Source organism: Fukomys damarensis, unplaced genomic scaffold, assembly GCF_012274545.1.
Source record: "Fukomys damarensis isolate Sample0158 unplaced genomic scaffold, DMR_v1.0_HiC HiC_scaffold_15, whole genome shotgun sequence".
Lineage (NCBI taxonomy): Eukaryota > Metazoa > Chordata > Mammalia > Rodentia > Bathyergidae > Fukomys > Fukomys damarensis.
Genome location: NW_022900927.1, coordinates 56876255 through 56898124, shown reverse-complemented (window position 1 = coordinate 56898124; position 21870 = coordinate 56876255). Strand labels below are relative to the sequence as shown.

Sequence of the window (21870 nt, the reverse complement as noted above, 5' to 3'; positions counted from 1 at the left end):
TCATTTGCCTTTAGGTTACTTTTGCTAAAGGTATTCATTAATTAAGTGTAAATATTGAAAATACACCCCCAAAACAAGGAGAAAAATTGGAAGACATTTGTTCAGCTCAGGAGATAGACTTGAATAGTCTAAAAATGTTCTGTTCCCTAAACCTGTCCTAAAGCTGAGTCTTTAGTTCAAGAAAGGTCTGGAAGGCGATTTAGGTTAGTGAAACTGAAGAAATTTATTGGAAGCTTCTGGAAAGTGTTTTCGCTCACAAGAACAACAGGAAGTCATCCTTCTCCCCTTTCTGCTCGATCTGAATGAGAGTCACAGAGAGCCATGGCCGTCAGCAGCCAGCCAGACCCAGGGCGTGGTGGATGGCAGAGCAGAGAGAGGAGGGGATGAGGGTGTTGCCACATCATTGAGCTTCAGGATCAACCAACCCAGGAACCTGCCTTGCCTCTAAATCCCCAAAGGTGAGCTTAAAAACTTCCTTATTTTTTAAGCCAATTTTGGCCACATGTTTGATGATTGTAGTCACTGGCCTCCTACCTAGCACAGCCACTGTGAGGGACTGTTTCACACTGACATCACACGTGACCCTGTCTGTGTTCAAGGGCTTTATCATCTAGCTGGGGACATGCTAGGGCAACCGCTGCTCCAAACATTATCAAGGAGGCCTCGAGAGAAAGGGCTGAGCAGAGCTTTGTGGGATGGGAGTCAGCGAAAGTTGAGGAAAAAGGAGAAATTCAAAGTGTCAGTGTATAGTGCATGTGTCAGGAAATCCCCTGTGTGTTTGGTCAGTTTCAAGTAAATGGGAAATGAAGTGGCTGTGGTCCTTGCACTGATGGTTTATAGTCTAGGCAGTGGGCCAGATGGGAAACAAACAATAGGAATATGTACTAATTATTATGGGAAAGCTGGGAAGGAATCAGGGGCCAGAACATGGCCAGCATAACTCACATTCAGTAGGGAAGCAAAACTCTACCAGCATAGAAGACCTCTGAGATCCTGAGCACACATGAAAAGGGACAGATCACTGTGGCTCAATGGTAGTTTCCACCTTCCAGGCCCCAGTACAGTAGGCCCTTTACCTACAGTAGTTTCAGTAGAACCACCTGGAAAACAAGTGGTTTCCTATTTTGGAATGCATTCCCATTGCCAAAAAAATCTCTTCTAGAGGCTGGCATTGGCTTTATTCTTCAACTACTTTCTATTAGAAAGACCAAGATGCTCATGCTTTAAGGAAAACTAGCAAAACTAATGCAAATGAAGAAGTTAGTGTCAACACAGTGTTAGTCTTTTGCGATCAAGCTTTGAATACTGTCCGGCATAGATTTCATTTGTTAAATGTCCCTGCTTTAATTGGATTATAAATTCACCGAAGGCAGTGCCTAGCATAGAAACAGAATTCCAGGAATGGAAGGAATCCAACCTCTACAATTTTCAGATAAAGAGTTGAAGATGAAATCAAAGCCCAGGTGCAGGTCTCTGTCGGCATATGTATCATTAGCTTGTCGTATCTTCTCATCCCAGTGAAGGCAATATTGTCCCCAACAAGATGAAAATTGTTTCTTGGTAGGCACAAAAACATATCATGACGGTTTGAGGTTCTCCAAAGCTTGATCCTGGCTGACACAATCTTTATTGGGAGAAATGTAGTTTTTCTCCTGTGATGGGCTGGTAATTTTTAAAAGAAGATGATACCATGCAAAACCAGGCTGCTGTCTCACAAAGTCAAAGGATGAAATCACAGAAAAGAAGGCAGTTAAGAAGAGTATTTACTGGATGCATAAGGAGAAAGTTCCCAGTTTGGAGGGGTCCTGATAATGGGGTGCTACAATGGCTCTTTGTCCAGAGTCTTTTCTGGACAAGCATAGCACAAGAACTTGCTCAGGGTCCAGTAGTCACCAATCACAGGTGGTCTTGTGGCTTTAAAATAACCAGTTGAGACTCAGGCTTTCTAAAGCAGAGTTCAAAAGAAAAATCAGTTACTCAAGGTCTTTGAATTCATTGAAACCAGCCCCCAACCTGGATGTAGGAAGAGGCTGCTAACTAACTTGGTGCATTCCATCCTGCTACTGCCTGCCTTTATTTTAACTTTTATTATTTTTCCTGTTTGTTTTTACATCTCTGGGCCTAACTCTCTATGTGGCTTGAGTTAACTCTTAAATTAGTACACATGCTGACCACCTTAGGCCCCCTCCCTTGCTAGCTGCCTATTTATAAGCTGAAGAGCTGAACTGTCCCCTACCATGAGAAAAGAGAAGCTAGACCAGTTCAGTGGAACACAGATAAGGACTTTGACATCTCATTGAGCCACCCTGAGAGTTTTTCTCCTGGATTTACTCCAACTGGTGTTTGCTCCACCAAAGGACTGGTCAGCTTTGTAGGTATCTTGCCAGAGCCATTCAAACAACAAATAGGTACACTAAAGCCAGATTAATTTTTCTACAACATTCTTGTCCTGGGCATAACCTGTTCAAAAACTTCCAGTGGCTTCCCTGAGCCTTAATAATAACAGTCCGACTAGTGAGTGTGATGTTCAAAGCCCGGGAAATCTGACTTGACAGTCCCCGCCCCCCACTGAATCCATAGCTCTAGGAGGACCTGCCATGTATCTTCCAAGTACTCTAAGACCTTCTGTTTGGGCATCATGAGGCTTTTCCAGCTCATCAAAGGCCTTCCAATTTCTCAGAGCTGAGAATGGTAGCCTCCTTCTCCATGCAATTGTCTTTTTGTTTGGTTTTACTTATTTTAGCTTTACTCCTCCAGGAGCACCTTTCTTTGGCATTATATTAACAGATCATATGCTCTTTCCAACCCATAGGATAAGTATTCGCACTGAATCCTGGGTTGGTCTGCTTAGAAATGTATTTGATAAATAATTTTCACTGTCACTGTCTGTGCTCTGCGGTTATTCATTACCCATCCATCACCTGCTTTGAATCAATCATGGCACTAAATTTTGAGGACCTAATAAGCTCCTTGCTCTCTACTAATTCACAACTGAATGGGAAAGACAATTGAATTCCAACACGAAGAAGGCTCTGGTAGACATGTGAGGAAAGAGGGACAACAGCTCCAATTTCCCCGCATAGCGAAGAGGGGTCAAGTACCTTAATTTCTCCTCATCCACAGTTTTGCTTTCTGTGGCTTTGACTACTCGACACCAGCCACAGTCTGAAATTATTAAGTCGAAAATTCCAGAGAAAAACAATTCCCAAGTTTTAAATTGTGCACCATTCCGAGCAGCACAACAGTGCCTTGAACTGTCTCACTCTCCCTCCGGTGTAACCCATACTGTATATGCCACTGGCTCATGAGTTACTCCGTCGCCCTCTCGATTACCAGGATGACTGTCTTGGTCCCACAGTGCTTGTGTTCATGTAACCTTTGTTTTACTTGATCCTGATCCCAAAGCACAAGAGCCGTAATGCTGGCAACTCAGATACTCTGAAGAGAAGCCGTAAAGTGCCTCCTTTAAATGACAAGGTAAAAACACAGTAAGAGAGGCAGGCCACATTCACCTAACTTTTATTATAGCATATTTCTATGAGTTTTTAATTTTATTATTAGTTCTTGCTGTTGATTTCTTAGCTTCCCTAATTTATAAATTTTAACAAGGTATGTATGTATATATGTATGGGAGAAGACATAGTACCTGTATCTAGAAAATGTTGGTGCCTCCAGAAACTTCAGGCCTCCACTGAGGGTCTTGAACATATTCTCTGTGGATAAGGAGGGCAGAGGAAGCAATGTCGCGCGTCCTCTATGACTCGTGGACCCCAGAGCTTCCCAGACTATAATGGACGTGAGTCACCTGGAAGCTTGTAAAGATTCTCATTCAGTGGGACTCAAGTGAGGTCAGGGTTCTGCACGTCTGCCAAACTCCTGTGAGTTGCAAGGACTTTCAGCACCCTGGCCTGAGAGAAGTAGGGCACTTCAGTGGGCTTCTACCTTCTACTTTCATTTTTTAAAAAATACAAATGCTGTTTGTTTAGAGTGAAGCCTTCCTTGAAGGCGCTCTCATTCCGCTGGGGTTAGGATAGCCAGGGGTGATCAAAATATACGGTGAATATTTCAATTGAAAAATTATTGTAATAAAAGATACATTGCCTTTAGTCCCCTTCAAAATATTCCCTCTTGCTCCAGACGCACTTATCCCACTGTTGTTAGCACTTTCTGAAGCAGTTCTATAAGTCTTCCTTCACTGAGTGTCATTGCAAGGTGTGATACAACAATGCAACGAGTGCTGCTGTTGAATACTACCCAATGGAAAAGACAGGCCTGTACAAGCGTGACACTCTGTTCTCATCCACCTCATTCACCAGATACAACACTGTGCCACTTCTGGCTCTTCCCCAAAGTCGACACGACTGTGAAAGGTAAGCATTCTGATTTGATTCAGGACATCTAAGGCAGCTACGACACTGCAAATAAAACCATGAAAGAGGACCTCCAGAACTGCTTCAGAAGGGGACAAGAATGCTGGGAGAAGATTGTTCAAAACAAGGGGAAATATTCTGAAGGGAGTTAATGGCAATGTGTCTTTTACTATAGTTCAAAACTTTTTCGAATGCTCACCATATTTTTCAATTACACCTCGTAATCCTGGATGGCTTGGGTTCTAGGGCAGACACGTTTTAGTTTTGTCCTTTGTGTCTTCTGTATCCCACACTTCTGCCATTAGCTAGGTGATGGTCACAGGGGAGGCAACACGCACAGCAACCATGATTCCCCCATAGCCTCTCACAATGGCTTCACATGATGGACACAGGCCTCAGAACCCTGATGCAATGACAACAAAATGCAATGGTGACCCTTGACCTTCCAACCAGAGGTATTACTGTGGCTTGGATGTGGTTTGTCCCCCAAGGGCCTGTGTGTTAGAAGCTTGGTCCTCAAGATAACAATGTTAGGAGATGAGATCTCTAGGAGATAAAGCTATAGAGAAAAGGGCTTAGGTCGCAGTTAACTGGAGGGTGGGGAGAGCTGTCCTCAGAAGGGATACAGGCATTTCTCCGAGAAGACTCCGGTTAGTTCTTGCAAGAGGGCCGTTATAAGAGCCCCAGTTTGACCCCACTCATTGTCTCTCCGGCTTTGTGAAGGTGTGATTGCTCTTCTCACACTCACTTGCACAATGGTGGTCAGCCATGAGTCAGTGCAGCCAAGGAGGACCCTCACTAGAGTCTGGGTCATGTTGATGGGAACTTTCAGCAGACAAAGCTGTGGGCTAAATGAACCTCACTTTATAAGTAGGGTGTATGAGCACTAATCCTGATATGCCAATTTGATTAGATAAAAAAAAAAATGCCTAACATATTGGCAAAGCGCACTTTTGGGTGTGTCCGGGTGTGTCATAAAGGTGTGGTCTTGACTACTTGCTATGGTCTGTGGCCCCTTCCTCTCTGGCACCGTTTCCTTGCTCTGCTTCCTAACTACCATGGATTAGGCAGCTTTTCCCCCCCGCCATGCTCTTGATGTTCCCGCCTTGGAGCTAGATGACTATGGACTGAATCTTCTGAAGCTGTAAGCCAAATCCAACCTCTCCTCCTTTAAGTTGTGGGTGTCCAGGTATTGTGTCTTAGCAAGGGAAAAGCTGACTAATAGAGCATGCTTTCGTATTATAGAAAACCGATCTCATTTTACTTATAGTGAGTAAAACAAAGCCTCATTAATTCAGGCTCTATTGATCTAAACTTGGTAATAATTTGGCAATTAATATTTACCTGTGAAATCACTTCTTTATAAATAGGACAAAGTTTGATAATGCAACTGTGTTTATAAATATAACTGAAATATTTTAAAAGGTTTCAAGTAAGCTCACTTGGCTTTAGAAATGCACATTTACATAAGTAATCATAATCATTCACTCTGCAAATCATTTTGTAATTTGTTCATTCAACTTTGTTCAAAAACTCTGATAAAAAATGCTGCTGCCCTAGTTCCGGGGTTAAAAGGAAACAACATTACTAATAGAAAACATTTATTTTATTGAGATCTGTAATATGTTTTTCATACAATGTGGTGCGCAAAATTGAAAACATTAAAACAATTTCAAGAATTAATATTTTGAGTTGATTAAAATGCGTCTACTACAAAAAGGCTCCTGCAACTCTGTGTAAAATGACAAGTCTTCAGTTCTGCTGTCAAATTTCATTGCTAGGGATGAAAAGACTTTAGAAGTGGAAGAACAGCCCCCCCATACACTATACACATGAATTCATTTGAAAAGTATCTTGAAACTCAAACTGTGTGGGAAAAGAAAATACTATTTGCTTACTAGAAAAACATATTGAGCTTAATTTGGGGCATAACATCCAGATTTCTTTCCATTCCCCAATGGTCATGAAATACAGCTTAAAAAAGGAGAACTGAGGTCTGAAAACAAAATGGAAATTTCAAGCCAAGTGTGGTTTTTCCACAAAGGCATTTTTGTGATATTCCATTGTATTGATCTTCAGAACACTTCTAAAAATTATTTGTGAAACAATTTAATGATTCACCAATAGCAATTTACTTGTTTATATGTTCCTGTGCACACGTTCAAATCAAATAAATCAACCACCTGAGTTTTGTTAAGTGAATTAACAAGACAACTGAAATATATTTAAAGTGGCATAGCTCTGGTAAACTGCTAAAGAATTTTCACTTATCTAAAGGACTTGTAGGGTGTAATAGCTGTACTGACTTATTTGATACATGTAAAATACCTTTTCTTTCCTTGCAATTCTATCACTTTTTATAGACGACTTTTCCTTTAACTATAACATATTCAATTAATTCATGATGGCCTCCAAACTGGTAAATCAGATGCTCCCATCTAGGAAAAAAATTAAACATATTCTTTCATTGCATAATAGTCAGAATCATCACTATATCAATAAATGCTAATGTGAAAATACATTTTCAGCAGGCGTGGTGATGCACACCTGTAATCCCAGCACTTGTGAGGCTTGTCAGGAGGATTGCCGTGAGTTCCAGGCCAATCTGCACATATAGTGAGTTCAAGGCCAGCCTGAACTAACAGCAAGACCCTATCCCCCACCCCAAAAAAAGGAAAGGAAAAAGGAAAGAAAGAAGACACATTTTCCTAAAAATTTATTTATACTAGATCTTTGGTACTTGGGTCTTTCAAACAAAAGGCAAATAGCTAACTGGTCGATTGTAAATTAAACATCATTTAGTAATATTTAAGTACTTGATCTGAAAATATCCGCTCATTACATGAGGCACAAATGGTAACAAGAGCATCATTTTCAATGGGGGACGTAGTTCTGACCATGAGGAGTAGAATTACAGACCCGCTCTTCTAGGTTGAACCTGGGGTCCAAGGGCTCTGACAGATTCTCAAGAGTATGGAACCACAGAATTCACAAAGTTCAGATTAGAAGAACAGGGCCCAAATTATTACAATGGAGGCCCAGGTAGCTGCAGACTGTGGGTAACAGATCATTGAGGGGGGACTTGGAGGGTCCACTTGCTATCAGAAGACCAAGAAAGAATGCATCAGAACCAGGGTGACAATTGGAGCTGGGAGCAAGCCGGTCCCGAAAGAAAAACAAAAACACATGCCAGGTGGCACAAGAAGGCCCAAGTCCAGGTAAACAGAGCAGGAACCTGGAAAGCTATGACAGATGGAAGACAAAGAGACCTGAAAACATGGTCTACCTGAGTTTGGGAGCAGGAGGTAAACATTCTGACTAGAAAGGGCTGAAGACAGAGAGGACTGGGTAGTGTCTCGGTCTAGACTAATAACTAGTGGAACTAGATTTAAACCTCATCTATATATGACAATGGGCAGAAAATTAAATAGCTCCACTGGGAGAACACTCACCTGGATGCATTGATGATAATGAAATCCCCCTGTTTGCCAACTTCCAAAGATCCATGTGTGTGTGATTTTCCCAGAGCATAAGCCGCATTGATGGTGGCCGCAGCCAAGGCCTCGGGCATGGACATTCTCATGTTCACACAGGCCAGATGCATGACCATCGGCTGAGACGGGAAGAGAAGAGCATTGCAGGAAAGCAACAAATGGCAACGGCTACTTAGAACGTTTCTCAGCACAGCACAACAAATAAAGATGGTAAAATGCACAGACAGAAGGGCTTGGGATGTAGCTCAGATGGAGAGGTTGTGCTTAGCATGCATCACACCCTGAGTTCAGTCCCAGCACCCCAAATAAATGTGCAGGTGGAAACTGCTAAATTGCTATGAAAATACTTACATTTATACATGAAGCTTCCTATGCTTTGGGAAAAATCTCCTGCACTGCAGAGATTGCATATTTAATATTTCTTTACAACTTTTCAAGACCCTTATTGTGTACAATGAAGCTTACTTCCACCCTAACTTATGGAAACCTCAGAGTTTCTGCTATGCTCTGGAAAAGGAAAATGGGTTATTATATTAAAAAAAAAAACAACTCAAGGCTAAGTCAGAAAATAATGCAAATAGTATCTTCTGTCTTTCAGCCTGGGGGCACTCAGGTGGTGGAGAACACCCCCATTATACTACTGGCTATACCTTCTTTCATGTTTCATGGGAAAGATCTAAAAACGTTTCCCTGTGAAACAACAAAAAAGACTGGTAGATAATCTGCTCAGAAAAACATGAAAAATAATTACCATTGAAAAGCAGTATGCATTAGGGTTGAAATCACTGCCCAGGGCAACTATGACCCCTTCATCTAACATCTTTCTGGCTCTAGGCTGCTTCAGTCTACGGAGAGAAAGAAAAGATGTCTTAGGATTGAAACGTTTCAGAATAGATGTTTAGAAAGGAAGACAACTTGAAACAACTAACCTCTTCATGTTCTGGAAGGAGAAACAGAGACTCAGGGTTAAGAGCTTAGTGATGGACTTAGCTAGGACACCCGGATTGTTGATTCTTATCACTGCTTTAAAAATTACTTGACTATTACTTGCTTAATTTGTGATTATTTATCTTAATGATTTATATATATTTAGAGATGATTGCTAAGAAAATATAACTCATAAGCGGTTTTCAAATCTAGTAAATTTTCATGACTCTCAAAGTAAGTAACTATTGAGTTCACGCTTCCCCGTCTTTATTTTTTTCTCCACCCCTCCCCCCCATGGATTCAAACAGTTTTTATAGCTCTCCTAAAATCTTGAAGCTCAAGAACGTAGTACATAAAATGTTTGTGCTTCTTCCTGATGACTCATCTCCCTGACACCCTTCATGAAACAGTCTTTATTCTTCAGGATATAACTCAAAAGTCATGTCAAAGATAAAGCCATGTACTAGTTAAAGCAGGGGGACTGGTTAATTCAGTAATAACTATTGCAATAAGGAAAGGAACACAGCATAAACTGAACTGAACTTCCATTTGTGCAGAGGTAAAGAGAAATGAGGAAGGAGGGAAGGAAAATGAAACAGGGACTCCAGCAGTCAGGGAAGAGGAAATTTACAAAATGATGCAGGGAATTAGTCAAAGAGATCTGGGTTGTCATTGAGCCTCACTGGAGAAGAGACAAACTTCTCTCTTTGTGGCAGGAGACGGGTATAAATTGGAGCAAAGGGCCCACCAAGTTGGGAACAGAGTGAAAGTTTTCTCCTTGACTTTCAAAGAGATAGCTGTTGGGCCCTTGAAACTATAATTCTGGGTTGGAAATTTAATCTCAAAGGAGAAGAGGAAGGATTCTAATTGTTCCAAGAGGGTCTCAGGCCTATCTGCTTCTCAACAGGTTTGGGGCTGGTACAAACAGTAAATTCTCTCAGGAGTTGAGCTTTCTCAGGGACCAAGGCCATCTTGGGAATACAGTTTGGACCATCAGAAACTACCTTAGCGTTTGTCCTGGTCTCTTAGTTGTGAGGACTGGGGAAGTGAAATCATTTGTACTGAATGCTGGCAGGTTTTTCTGTAGCCCAAATCGAGGCCCACTCTAGAAAGGGGCTCAGAGGACCCTATGTTCAGTTTTGTCAAGAAGAATTTACCATCCCTGTTAGCCACCACCTCCATCAGCCCTGCTAGAGAGAAATGTTGTTTTTTATTATAATTTGTTTGTCCTTAAGTGGTAAGCCTTGTCTCTAATTGTTCGCTTGAATTAATGAATGAGTGAATGGCACTGTTAACAGTCTAGGAGTGCGGTGAATGTGGCAAAAGGTAAAATAAATTTATAGTCCAAAATACTTGCCTCCCTAAGTCTGCCAACTGAGGCCCCCATGAACTGAGCCCGACCTTGTCTTCCGGCATCGTTTCTCCTCACTGTTGTGCCTGGCGCTGCCCTCCCTCCCTGGGGTTTTCCCTTTGCACGTTTCCGAGTTTACCATTCTCCTTATCCAGGATGTCTGCCCTCCAGGAAATGCATGCATGCTGCCAGACCCCGCCTAAATCTCAGCTGCTTTGGCTCGTTTTCCCAGTGTCCCTCCCAGAAGTGGTAGCTCTCTTCAGAAATCCTCTGCGTCTTACTGTCTGTGTATCACATTTCATACATTTAGACTCAAGTTCCTAAAAGCAGTGGTCATCTGTCCTTCTTGCCATTGCATCCCTAATGCCAGCACAGTGCATGGCGTAAACAGCTGCTCAACAAAGATTTGTTGAAGGCATTCTTTAACCCTTTTTTATTATGTTTTCATTGCATTCATTTTTGTTTCTTCCCCCAAATACAGGCACCACTTTGCAGTTTCAATGGAAAGATTACGTATCTGCTCCACTTCATATATCTTCTATATCTTCATATATCTTCTATATTTCATCTGTTTCAAGCATTTCATAAAGTTTGGTGGGTCATTAATTCAAGCAGTCATTCGAAAAGCATCCAACTCATATGTGCTGTGTTCCAGGCACTAAAATCTTAGTGAAATCCTTAGCTCCTCTTTTTCTCCCACAATCTATATGCCATACATCAGAAATTTTTGTTGGTTCCACCATAAAAATATCCAACTTTCAAATAACTTTTATCTGACCTGCTGCCTCCATCCTCCATCCGTCATCTCTCTGGGATATTTGCAAGGTCACTCTATGTTCCTTGCTTCTACCCTCACCACACCCCACACCCTATATAGCAGCCAGCAGGAGCTTTTAGGAAGAAAAGTCAGATCACAACCCTGTGGTGTTGAAAATGCTCTCCCTGTGGGGCCGGGAATTTAACTCAGTGCTTCCACCTACCTTGCAAGCGCAAGATCCTGAGTTTGATCCTGGTACCAAAAAAAAAAAAAAAAAAAAAAAAAAAAATGCTCTTGTGGTCTTGCATGGATTCAAAACCCTATGAAATCTGCACCTCCTTTGCCCTCATTTCTCACTGCTCCGTCCTTGCTCAAGCCTCTCAGGCCTGAGTGTTGCTGCCCAAGCACACCCAGTGCATTTTCCCCATTGCTCCAGCCATCTGTCTGTCACCGCACTCTTCCAAACGTCCCCGCTCCCTCCCCTAGACACGGTATGCTCCCTCACTTCTAGCTCTCTGCTCAGATGTTCCTTGTCGGTAAGGCTTTTCCTGACCAAACTAAAGAACATAGCTCCCTCCCTGCCAGCGCTCTATTCTCTAGCCTCGCTTTGGAATTTTTTGTAGCACTTAGCATCACCTGACATTTTTATACTTGTATTCCCCTGTCATCTGCACCTTGTCATCTCCCCCACTGGAGTGTAAGCGCCTTCAGGACACAGGCTTTGTCTGTGCCACCACCTGTTGCTGTAACCCCAGGACCTACAGCAGCACCTGGCGATCAGTAGGCTTCGGTACACAGCAGCTTGTGAATTCATAAGTCACTCGGGGCGTAGAGATGATTCTTTTCCTGGATGCGTTCCCGGTCTGTTTTGACAATTTGTAGGAGTACGTGAAGTACAGTGACAGTATATGAGAGATAAGTACAGCAGAAGGTGAGGAAAGGCTAGTGGTCCCCCCTTATCCACAGAGGATTCATTCTGAGGCCCCGAGTGGATGCTGAGACCTCAAAGAGTACCAACCTATATATGCTGTTTTTCCTACATATATCTACCTAGGATAAAGTTTAATTTACAAATAAGGCACGCTAAGAGAGTCACAACAATACCAATGATAAAACAGAACAGTGATAGCAATATGTTAATTAAAATATTTTAAACTCGTAACAATGATAATATTTTGGGAATTTTCCATTTAATACTTTCAGTCTATAGTTGACCTTGCATAAAGGAAACCTTGGAGGGGAAACTGCAGACTGGGGACTTAGGTGGCTTCCAACTTCTCATGGATCACGCTGATGGCCTCTAGTTCTCTCCTAGAACTACTGACCTGAGGGAAAAGTGAGGCCGTAGAAGTATGAAGAGAGCTCCCTAGAAAAATGAATATTTCCTGAATAAATAGTATATGCAAATATTCGGGAAACACACGCTTAAAGGAAGCCTTGAAGAGGCCTAGGCAGTGGTTATGCTGGAAGGAAGTAAAGGCCAGGTCAGGGCATGATGGGGGACGGCCAGTCTCTCCATTCGGACAGAGCAGAAAAACACCAGAACCACGAAGCCGGAGGGAGGAGTGTGGCCTTGTCTTTGGTTGTCCCTTGTTGCCAAGTATGACGCAAATCTGTCTGTGGCAATGGCAGCCACCGGTGTCACAGGAACAAAGTTCAGACTGTGAACGCCAGGGCCAGAGTCTTGGATTTTGCTCCTTGTTAAGCGATTCCAGGCAAGTAAAACAAAAAGAAAAATTTGTTCTTCAAGTGGTAGGAAACGAACCAAACTAAATACTGATTGATGATTTAAAGTGACAACTATTGAGCTCTGTACAAAAAGCAACTGACAGGATCAAGAACAGTTATTGATATTTCCTAATTGTGGTTTACATTGTGTTCACTCTTTAAGAGAAATTTTTAAACAGTAAAAAATATGTGTGTGTGGAATCATAATAAATTGGAGAAAAGCACTGTTCTAAGGCCGCAACTGCAGAATGGCCCCCCAGAGGGCCACATACTGTGAGCACACGGAGACACCTACTCCCTAGGGAAAACAAACACTTGAATGTTGGCCACCTGGACCACAGACTCAGCAGCTACCCTGGAAGTGGTCTGAGGGAAAGGCTGAAAAGGCCTCAGTTGTCCTGTTCAGCAGAATTAGAGCAATGGCAGTTATAAAAGATGGACAGGGCGTATCCAATTCCTAGAAGGCCTTCGCAAAACCTCTGGGAAGATTTTGCAAAATACACCTTGCATGTTTCCTCAGTCCTCCCACCCTCAGGACTGGTGGAAATTCTGGTTCTCAATCATGGTAGCCACTAGCAGCCTTTTAGAAAACAGCTCATTCCAATCCCAAGTACTGTTAGCCTTAAGATCTTACACATTTTTTTTTAAGTTTAAAACTTGTTTCATAATTTTCCAATTATAAAAGTAATGCTTCTTGTTTTTAAACCGGAAGATACCAAAATCTAGGGGGGAAAAAACAAAAAGAAAGTATGGTATTTCTCAATAATCTCACCACTCACAGGCAGTTTAGGCCTCAGCTCCTGCCTTGATGAACACCTGCCCAGAGCTGGAATCTTCCTGAGCTGCATTTTCAAGAATTTGTAAGGGCGATGGAGTGAAGTGTTGGCACCCTGAGGTCTGTGTCCTCACACCTTTGTGTGTGTGACGCTTGTGTCAAGGGTGAGAAACTCACTTACCTCAGCATGTACGCCGTGCTGGGCAGCAGGATGGCGGAGCACCCTGCCGTTGCCATGGCAGCAATGCCTTCATCACTCACCTCCTCCAGGTGGCTGACCGCCAGGGCTCCCAGCTCTGCCCCAAGCTAAACAGGACGGGCAGAGAGGGGAGGTGAGCAGAGCAACAAAACAGAAAACTGCTTTTTTCCTATGAAAGGAAAGCCACTCTACTATTAAGACTTCTCATCAACTACCTCCTGTAATTAGCATAAACTGTCAAATGGATAAAGGTTTATATGGACATGCATTTGAAAGGTAAGGGAGCTTGCTGCTTTAAAAACTGACCTCAAACACAAATACTTTCAGACATTTTCTAACACAGAAAATCTTGTGAATCTTACACGTAAAAGTCGAACTCTGAGTAACACTGGTAATAAAATCTATTATAGAGCTGGGATTTAGCTCAGCGGCACCGCTCCTGCCTTGCAAGTGCAAGGTCCTGAGTTCAATCCTTGGTACTATCATTAAAAAAAAAAAAAGTAACAGACTGAAAATGTAGGATTCCATGAATGATTTGAGACTCTCAACTTGAGCTTGACTTTCCTCCTGATGGGAAGTTGGGGCTAAACTGAGAGGATGCGATGCTGTCTGACATAGCAACACCGCTTCCAAGTGGGTCATGTCTCTGCTTAGTTTGAACACGCACTTTTCCCTAAAGAACAAATGTTCACACATATGAGCACGCAAGGGCCCCGAGCTGAAAGGAGACGTGGGGCGCATTTCAGGGACGGGACTGTAGCTGATATTTGGGGTCCCACTGTGGCCCAGGGAGGCCGCAATGCTCCGCTCAGGCCCGCACTTGGGACTGGGACTCTTTGGAGTTCGGTGGTCTATAGGACAGATAATGAATGCTCTGTAGGGGGAGACCCTTCCTGGCCTTGGAATCACCTTCACTTTTCTGAACATAATTTGTTTATTATAAGTATTGACTTCTACTGATTTAATCTACCAGTCGCTGTCTAGGACCGATAATCTCTCTTTGGCCACCCAGCTTGCATTCATCCAACATTCACTATGCATCTGCAACCCAGGCCCTGTGTCGATCTCTAGAGACAGAGATACGCAAAGGAACCAGTGCGATGTGCAATGTGTTTAGTCCAGCGGGGACCAGAGAGGCGAGTTTAACCCAGTGGGATCAGGACAGGGAGAGACCATAACCTACTCCTGGGGAGGCTGGAGAGGTCCCTGAGAAGTGGAAGCTGGGATAAAACACAGGAGAAGCTCAGCGGTACAGCACTTGCCGAGCAGGTGGGAGGCCCCGGGTTCCATCCCCAGCACCACAAAGAGAATAAAAGAAGCCACTGTGTGTTCAGATTAGCGAAACAGCATGCCCAAAGGCACGGAATAGGAAGAATAATTTCTTGTGCCTGGTTCATGGCAGAGGCTGGAGGAGGTAAAAGGGCCATGAGAGAAAGGGAAGAAGACAGAGCGGTAAGGAACAGATCCCGCTAAGGCACACAGTTTGGGATACGACGCGCTGAAGGGATAGGGCAGAAGGAATTAAAGTGGGAGCGAGACAGGACTCAAGGGGAATAGTTACTGCAAGAACCCAGGTGAGAGCTGATGGAGGTGTGAGGAGGAGACACCGATGGAGCAGCTCGTAGGAGAATAGGGAGCACTTTGTGATTGACTGAAATATGGGAGGTGAGGGATCCAAACGATGACCAAGTTCCGACTGAAGCAATAGATGGCAAACTCGCCGGGGCGGGGAACACAGGGCAAGGTTTGGACGCCGTAGCAGGACACCAAGTTGGACGCCTGGGACTGAGATGCACGTGGAGTGTCTGCGACTCTGCCTAGGGCCCGTGGGCTGCTATTTTAGGAAGCTCTGGGCTTAGAGATGTCCAGACTCACAACTGCAGAGGCTTTGTCTCACTCACTGCTGAGTTCTCGGTATTACCCGGAACAGGGCCTGGCCCACGGCTGACACGTGAATAATTACCGAGAGAATGAAACAATGAATCTGAGCAAGAACGCAGCCTGGAAAATCTCCCTGTGACGATGAACGGTGTGCGCCACCATCATTGCCGTGCAGGTTGCTACAGGACCGTCCTAGAAGTTACAAGTGAAAACTCTACGCTAGGGTGGCTTTAGGGTGCCAACCAAAGCAGACTGTGAACTTAGTAAAGGAGATCACGGAGGAGCTTCTGTTTCTCTCAATATCAGCAGTGGATGATAATAAAAGGCTACAGGTGCAGCTCCGTGGGAGAGCATGTGCTCAGCATGTGTGAGGCCCTGGGTTCGGCCCCCAGAACCCCAAAAGGAAAACTAAATAAGTGGTCAACAAAAGAGAGTAAGCTTCTAATAGAAGTTAGAGTTTTCCACGCTCAGTCAGACCAATTGTCACACTGTTCAAACAAGTTCCCCCATTTTCTATCTTTTTAAAAGACTGTTGCTAACTGTGGCCAAATGAATTACGTTTTCCAGACCACGAATGTGGACAAAGGAAGAGCCAAAGATCAACCACACCTCAGCAGCCTTCATAGGATGCAGCTCATCGCCGTGGAAGTTGATCTGCAACCCCATCTCTTTTCCGCTCTGCAGAATCCTTCCTGTGGAAGCCAGATCAAAGACGCCCTCCTCACAGAACACGTCTATGTTGTCGAGGTGTATCTCCCCACTCCTGCGGAGTTCCTTCAGCTTGGGGAGGTGATTACTGACGATGTCATCAGCCGCTTCCAGGGCAGTTTTTCCACTGATGGAAAATATACACATACGTATTTTTTGTAAGGAAAGGGGGTAATTAGGCATTTGGAGAACCTGAGAAACAGTGAAGGTACATTGACCTCAAGCCTCAGCAACATACCGGGAATCGAACTCGGGTCCTTGTGCTTGCAAAGCAGGCAGCAGAACCAGTGAGCTGAATCCCCTGCCCCAAAAGTCAGAATGTTTAACAATTGGGCCATGCCTACACAGCAGAGGTATAGGCAGGATTTCTGTCTACAACAACCTATACACAGAGACACAAATTGCTCAGCCAGACGGGCACACCTGTTGCCTTTAGGGAGGCCAGCAGGGCTACCTGGCTGCAAAGCTACCTCCCTGTATGAAGGCTCCTCATCAAGGATGCTTAGGGGACATCCTGATTGCTTTCCTCATAAGACAGCTGTCGTCCCCTCACCTGGGCCCAGCAATCCTCTTTCCTGTCCCCCCCCCAACACCATGCCTTCTGCCTAAGACTTTCCGTCTCACCATCAGGAGATAGAAAAGAGGACAGCAGGAGGGCCTGAAGTGCTCTCTAAAAATGTGGAGCCATTATACCCTAGACAGGGCTGTGCTTTGAAAGCCAGATGGACACAGAGCTGTACCTCTTGCTGGCTACACGATTTTGGATACATTATTTAGCTGTGACTACACCACAGGATTAATCAGTGGGGATCCGGATGTACACCCAGCAGAGGGAGAAGACTGTATCTGGTGCTCAGTAAAACCATTTGGGTGGATAGGCAGAGGTTAACTATGAGAAGTCAGGTGGTGCTGGGAATTGAACTTGGGGCCTCCCATATGCTAAGCAAATTATTTCTACTTCTCAAGATGATCATATAGAAGATGGTGCTATGTAGTTCTGTATTACAGATTTGTGATTCATGTTCAACAAAGTTAAGTTTCACCCTCAAAACTCACCCAGCTAAGTCAGATTCAAACCCAAGTTTTATCACGCCAAAGTTTTGAATCTTTTCTACAATGCCACACTGCCCTTCCTACTGAAGAAGGAAAGAGAAGCAGACTCTAAGACACTTTACAGGCTATTTCAAACGTCTCCGGGGCCAGGGATCTAGTTCAGTGGTTCCACTACCTGCTTTGTAAGCACAAAGTTCCAAGTTCGACCCCTGGTACCCCCCCAAAAAAAAATCAAAAGTCTCAGTGCTGCTTTGAGCTTTCATAATTTCAGACATAAAAATGCTAAAAATTTAACAGCAAACAGCACTGGAAATAGTAAATATTTATATTTCTTTTCTATATAATTAGTTTTGTGAATTTTGAATAACAAGTGTTAATGTTAATTTTTTTTAGTTCCTTTGATTCAAGGTGGTAAATGAACATTAACATTAAAGAGTTAATAACAACATACTATATTCTTGAACATTGCTGTAAGAATAGATTTTATGTGTTTTCACCAAAAAAATGATAAGCAATGCATATGTTAGTTGACACAGTTTGGCTTCACAAGATAGACCTATCTTCCAGACATGCAGTATGCGATAAACTATAAGTTATTTGTCAAATAAGTAAGCTATATCTTAAAGTTAGAAGAAAATTAAATGAATAAAATTTCAGTGAGGTTTGAAAGTCTACTTGTGTATGTAAATCACCGAGGCAGAACACTGCCCTAAAACCGCAGAGATACTCCGTGGATATTTCTTAGAGCTTTTAGTTCTGAAATTATAGATCTTCCGGCCCAGAAATTCCAGGAGCAAAAGGAACTTAGCAGATAAGAGCAGGCACAAAAGGAGACCAGAGTTCTCTACAGTGAAGCCACGTAGAGAAACATTTTGGGGAAAGGGTGTGATCATTGACCCCAACGTGTCAGCTCTTTTAGATGAAGAAGCCCTCAGCGATGAGCAGAGATCAGCAGAGAACTCCTCTCCGTCTGAATGGGTGGGTCACGGAGGTGTAGCCCTGGAGACGGTGTCTGGCCCTAGACCCTTCCTCCTTTGGCACTCGCTGCTCCTCTGCTGTGCTTCCTGGCTGCCGTGAACTAAGCATCTCGGCTCCCCTGTATCCTTCTGCCGTGATGGAGCCGGCTGCCCATGGAGTGAATCCCCTGAACCTTGAGTCAAACTAAACCCCTCTTCCTTTAAGTTGCAGGTGCTGGGCATCGAGTCTCAGTGACCCGAAACCTGAGTAATACAAAGGGAAAGGCTTCAAAACATTACCATAAAACAAAAATGTTTGCTATTTAGTAAACGATGAATAAAATAAAACCCTCAATCACTTAGAATACCCTTGCTCGCTCTCTCTCTCTCTCTAACTTCTATAGTACTTTTACACTAACTAACCCAAGGAATTACTCAAATTAGTATCAGTCGTTTTAAAGGACCCCCAAGGGCCATTTCTCTTCCAAAAGAACTTGAAATGTCTCTTCTTGCACCGAGACTGACCGCTAACAGAGCCCCCTCCCGGCCGCACCTGGGCACGTGACTGGCACGTGCCGCGGGACACCGTTCCCAAGGCCACGTCCTCCCACCGTCCTCGCAAGAGCTAAAGCGCTGCTGTGCCTCCGTCCCCCATCACCTGGGCACCGAGTGCGCCCCGCAGTAAGTGGCCGAGATGCCCATGGGCAGCTCCCGCCGCGCGCGCTCGATCACACGCAGCATCTTGAGCTCGGCGTCCAGGGCGAGGCCGTAGCCGCTCTTGCACTCCACCAGGGTGGTGCCGTCCTCCCACCGTCCTCGCAAGAGCTAAAGCGCTGCTGTGCCTCCGTCCCCCATCACCTGGGCACCGAGTGCGCCCCGCAGTAAGTGGCCGAGATGCCCATGGGCAGCTCCCGCCGCGCGCGCTCGATCACACGCAGCATCTTGAGCTCGGCGTCCAGGGCGAGGCCGTAGCCGCTCTTGCACTCCACCAGGGTGGTGCGCGGGAGTGGATGTCCATGTAGGAGGCCCCTGCCAACTGAACACAGGGCGGCTCGCTCAGGCTGGGCTGCAGGCCGGGCCCGGAACCCGCCTCCGAGGGTGCCATTTAAAGAGGATTAAGTACAGCAGGGAGAACTGGTGCGAGCCTGCAATCCTAATACTCTGGGAGGTGTAGGCAGGTGGAACACGCGTTCGAGCACAGCCTTCGCAATTTAGCCAATTGGGGAAATCCTGTCCCCCAAAATTAAAAAAAGGCTGGGGATGTGGATCAGGGTGCAGGTCCTGGTTCAGTCCCCAGTATCCTGGCGTTGGATTTTGGGGTGCTCTGCAGGGGATCTCAGGAAGGCACTGGAGAGACAGAAACGGGGTGGGGGTTGGTGGATGGGCAGCTGGGGTCTCAGCATAGCAGCAATTGAAAGTTGTCCGGGAGTATTTCAGTGTATGAACAACCCCGTCTGTCCCGTCTCTTCACCCCTCCTCCACCCCGAGTGAACCAGCTAAGTCTTGGCCCTCCCTGCACCCCTCAGCATGTTTGAGAAGGCAACGCTTAGGGGGCTCTGGGACCCTCACTGCAATTCAGATCCCCTCTACGGAGACCAGGATAGTTTTCACGTCTCAGTGTTCAGGCACCAGTTTGGAGCCTGTCCTCTGTCACTCAAGCGAGCAGAGGCTCTTCTTGGGTCCTATGCACCCCGCTCACTATGGGCTGCAAGTGCAAACTGGGTCTCCAAGCCAGAGGTATCATGTGGCCCTGCCATCGTGGGCTGGCCACCCCTGTCCCTTCTCAGGACTGTGTCCCTCTGTATAAGGCAGCCCCAGACCACAACCTAGGGTTATTTTTAGCTCTGAAACTCTTTTTATGTATTTATTTTTTTTCTCTTCCAGTATTGGGAATTGAACTCAGGGCCTCGCTCTTGCCAGGCAGGCACTGCAGCACTGAGCTAAATCCTTGGCCCTCTGAAACTCTTGCTTTAATAGAGGTAGTTTTTAAAACAGCTCTAGTTTGTTGAGAAATGTACATGCTATCTAAAGAAAAAAGCGTTTTTCCATTTTTCTGAAATAATCTAATTTAGCTACTCAGATGCACATATTTTATTTTCTTTTAAACCATGTGAACATGGCTGGGACCAAAGATTTAGAAGGTGGCTTTGGCTAATAGGTAACTAACACAGGCTGTGTTTTAGGACTGTGTTTCCCATGGGAAAAAGATAATAATGTAAGGCATTTTGTTTCTATGGTTAGTGCTTTTCCAACTTTGACCCCAAAGAATGGCGATTTTCAAACTGTTTCTTGGAATTTGCAAATGCTACTGCAGGTGCTGATGGCTATGAGAGAGTGGTCAGGTCGCACAGCTTTGTTCTGAGGATTCCACAGCCAAAAATGGCCAAACACTGGTCTACTGAAAATGTTTACTAGCCCTATGCTTCATATAAAAATTTGGGGTGGTTGCAAGTAAATTAGCTTTGTTTTCATTTGTTTTTTATTCTCTAGAAGTAAAAATACACGGCCAAGTTTGCTAGACTCCAAACTCTTTAGGTAAAACAGGCCTTATCTTGGCACTTGATTTCAACTGCCACTGTTCACTGCAGTTACCTTCATTGCAAACTCGGGCACTCTGTCTCCAGCCCACACGGGATGTGTGTGTGCATCCACCAGACCTGAAAACAACGAATCAAGGCACCTTAGGGTTGGTTCAGAAGCACAAGGCGTTTAGTGAGCAGGCAGCCTGGCCATATTCTTGGGAAAGGACGGCGGCCGTCTCACTTGGAGCAGGGAGGACTGGAAGGTTTTGGTCTGTGAGGTTCCCTCTGATGGCTGATCTAGAAGGTTCTAAGGGAGGAGGGCATCTCACCATGATGAAAATAACCCTTAGAGATACACAGTTCCTTCGATCAGTAAATCCACGCCCACCAAACCAGCTTTTAAACCAAGCTTTTAAAACCATTCATGACCAGGTGTGGTGGCGAACGCCTGTAACCCCAGCACTCAGGAGGCTGAGGCAGGAGGATCGCTATGAGTTCAAGACCAGCCTGGACAGTAAGTTCCAGGTCAATCTCATCTACACAGTGAGACCCTGTCTCAGAAAAACCACTCATGGAGCAAACCAAGGACTGTGTCAGCAAGGAATCGTTACTACAACCACCCCCAACTTTGAGAAGAAAAATAAGGAAGATGATTCTATCTTCAAGAAAGAAATAATTTAATTCAGGGGAAACTGTAAGGCAATTATGAGAAACTTTGTTTATCCAGATACAATTCAATAAAGGGCGCCTTTAACAAACATTTAAAATATTTTAAATCACTCATTAACAGTTCTAATTGGACTAAATCAAAAGTCCCTGTTCATGTTTTTATCATATTCTCTTTCTTATAACATTTTATCCAGACTTTTTTTTCCTAGCTTGCCTTTCTGGTTTTCATCCTCTAAAGCCAGAATGTAGATCTGACAGGTCGTAAACATTTTTAAAATATAAAAATTGGATAAACTTGGGGCATTTATGGGATTAGACACAGCAGCTGCCCTTTGCAGCCCCCTCATGCAGTGGATTAAAAAGAACTTCTTTCAAAATGGAAACAAAGGGCTGGGGATTCGGCTTGGTGGTTCCGATGCCTGCCCTGCAAGCAAAAGGACCTGAATTCGATCCGTGTTACCAAAAAAAAAAAAAAAAAAA

General features: G+C 44.4%; 1 protein-coding gene and 2 long non-coding RNA genes across 4 annotated transcripts in view; all 3 read right to left on the bottom strand.

The window, feature by feature from the left end:
* Positions 1-209: 209 nt before the first annotated feature.
* LOC104865595 lies at positions 210-5747 on the bottom strand. 2 transcript variants are annotated; one of them, XR_781218.2, is made up of 4 exons: positions 4570-5747; positions 3647-3713; positions 3334-3463; positions 210-1945 (listed from the first exon to the last, which is right to left on the bottom strand). It is a non-coding gene; the product is annotated as an uncharacterized LOC104865595 (long non-coding RNA). The 2 variants fall into 2 exon arrangements; XR_002025524.2 differs by lacking the exon at positions 4570-5747 and having other exon boundaries at positions 3647-4561.
* A 235-nt stretch (positions 5748-5982) lies between these two features.
* On the bottom strand, positions 5983-19193 carry Amdhd1 (amidohydrolase domain containing 1). The gene is made up of 6 exons (XM_019208185.2): positions 19058-19193; positions 16092-16317; positions 13584-13708; positions 8616-8709; positions 7823-7983; positions 5983-6808 (listed from the first exon to the last, which is right to left on the bottom strand). The coding sequence occupies exons 1-6, from the start codon at positions 19138-19140 to the stop codon at positions 6721-6723; spliced, it is 777 nt and encodes a 258-aa protein (XP_019063730.1). The 5' UTR covers positions 19141-19193; the 3' UTR covers positions 5983-6720.
* Positions 19194-19205: 12 nt separating this feature from the next.
* The window catches only part of LOC109118203, a 4102-nt gene continuing 1437 nt past the window's right edge, over positions 19206-21870 (bottom strand). Inside the window, exons 2-3 of the long non-coding RNA XR_002025522.1 lie at positions 20792-20856; positions 19206-19235 (exon numbers count right to left, since the gene is read on the bottom strand). This is a non-coding gene — a long non-coding RNA (uncharacterized LOC109118203). The remainder of the gene's footprint in view (positions 19236-20791; positions 20857-21870) is intronic.

Bases quoted from the DNA above. Each gene is read 5' to 3' on its own strand.
- Amdhd1 (XM_019208185.2), bottom strand. From the start codon at position 19,140: ATGCTGCGTGTGATCGAGCGCGCGCGGCGGGAGCTGCCCATGGGCATC. The intron at 16,318-19,057 runs GTGATGGGGGAC...ATTTTCCATCAG, and splicing joins GGGGCGCACTCGGTGCCCAG to TGGAAAAACTGCCCTGGAAG. The intron at 8,710-13,583 runs GTAAGTGAGTTT...TTCTCTCCGTAG, and splicing joins AGCACGGCGTACATGCTGAG to ACTGAAGCAGCCTAGAGCCA.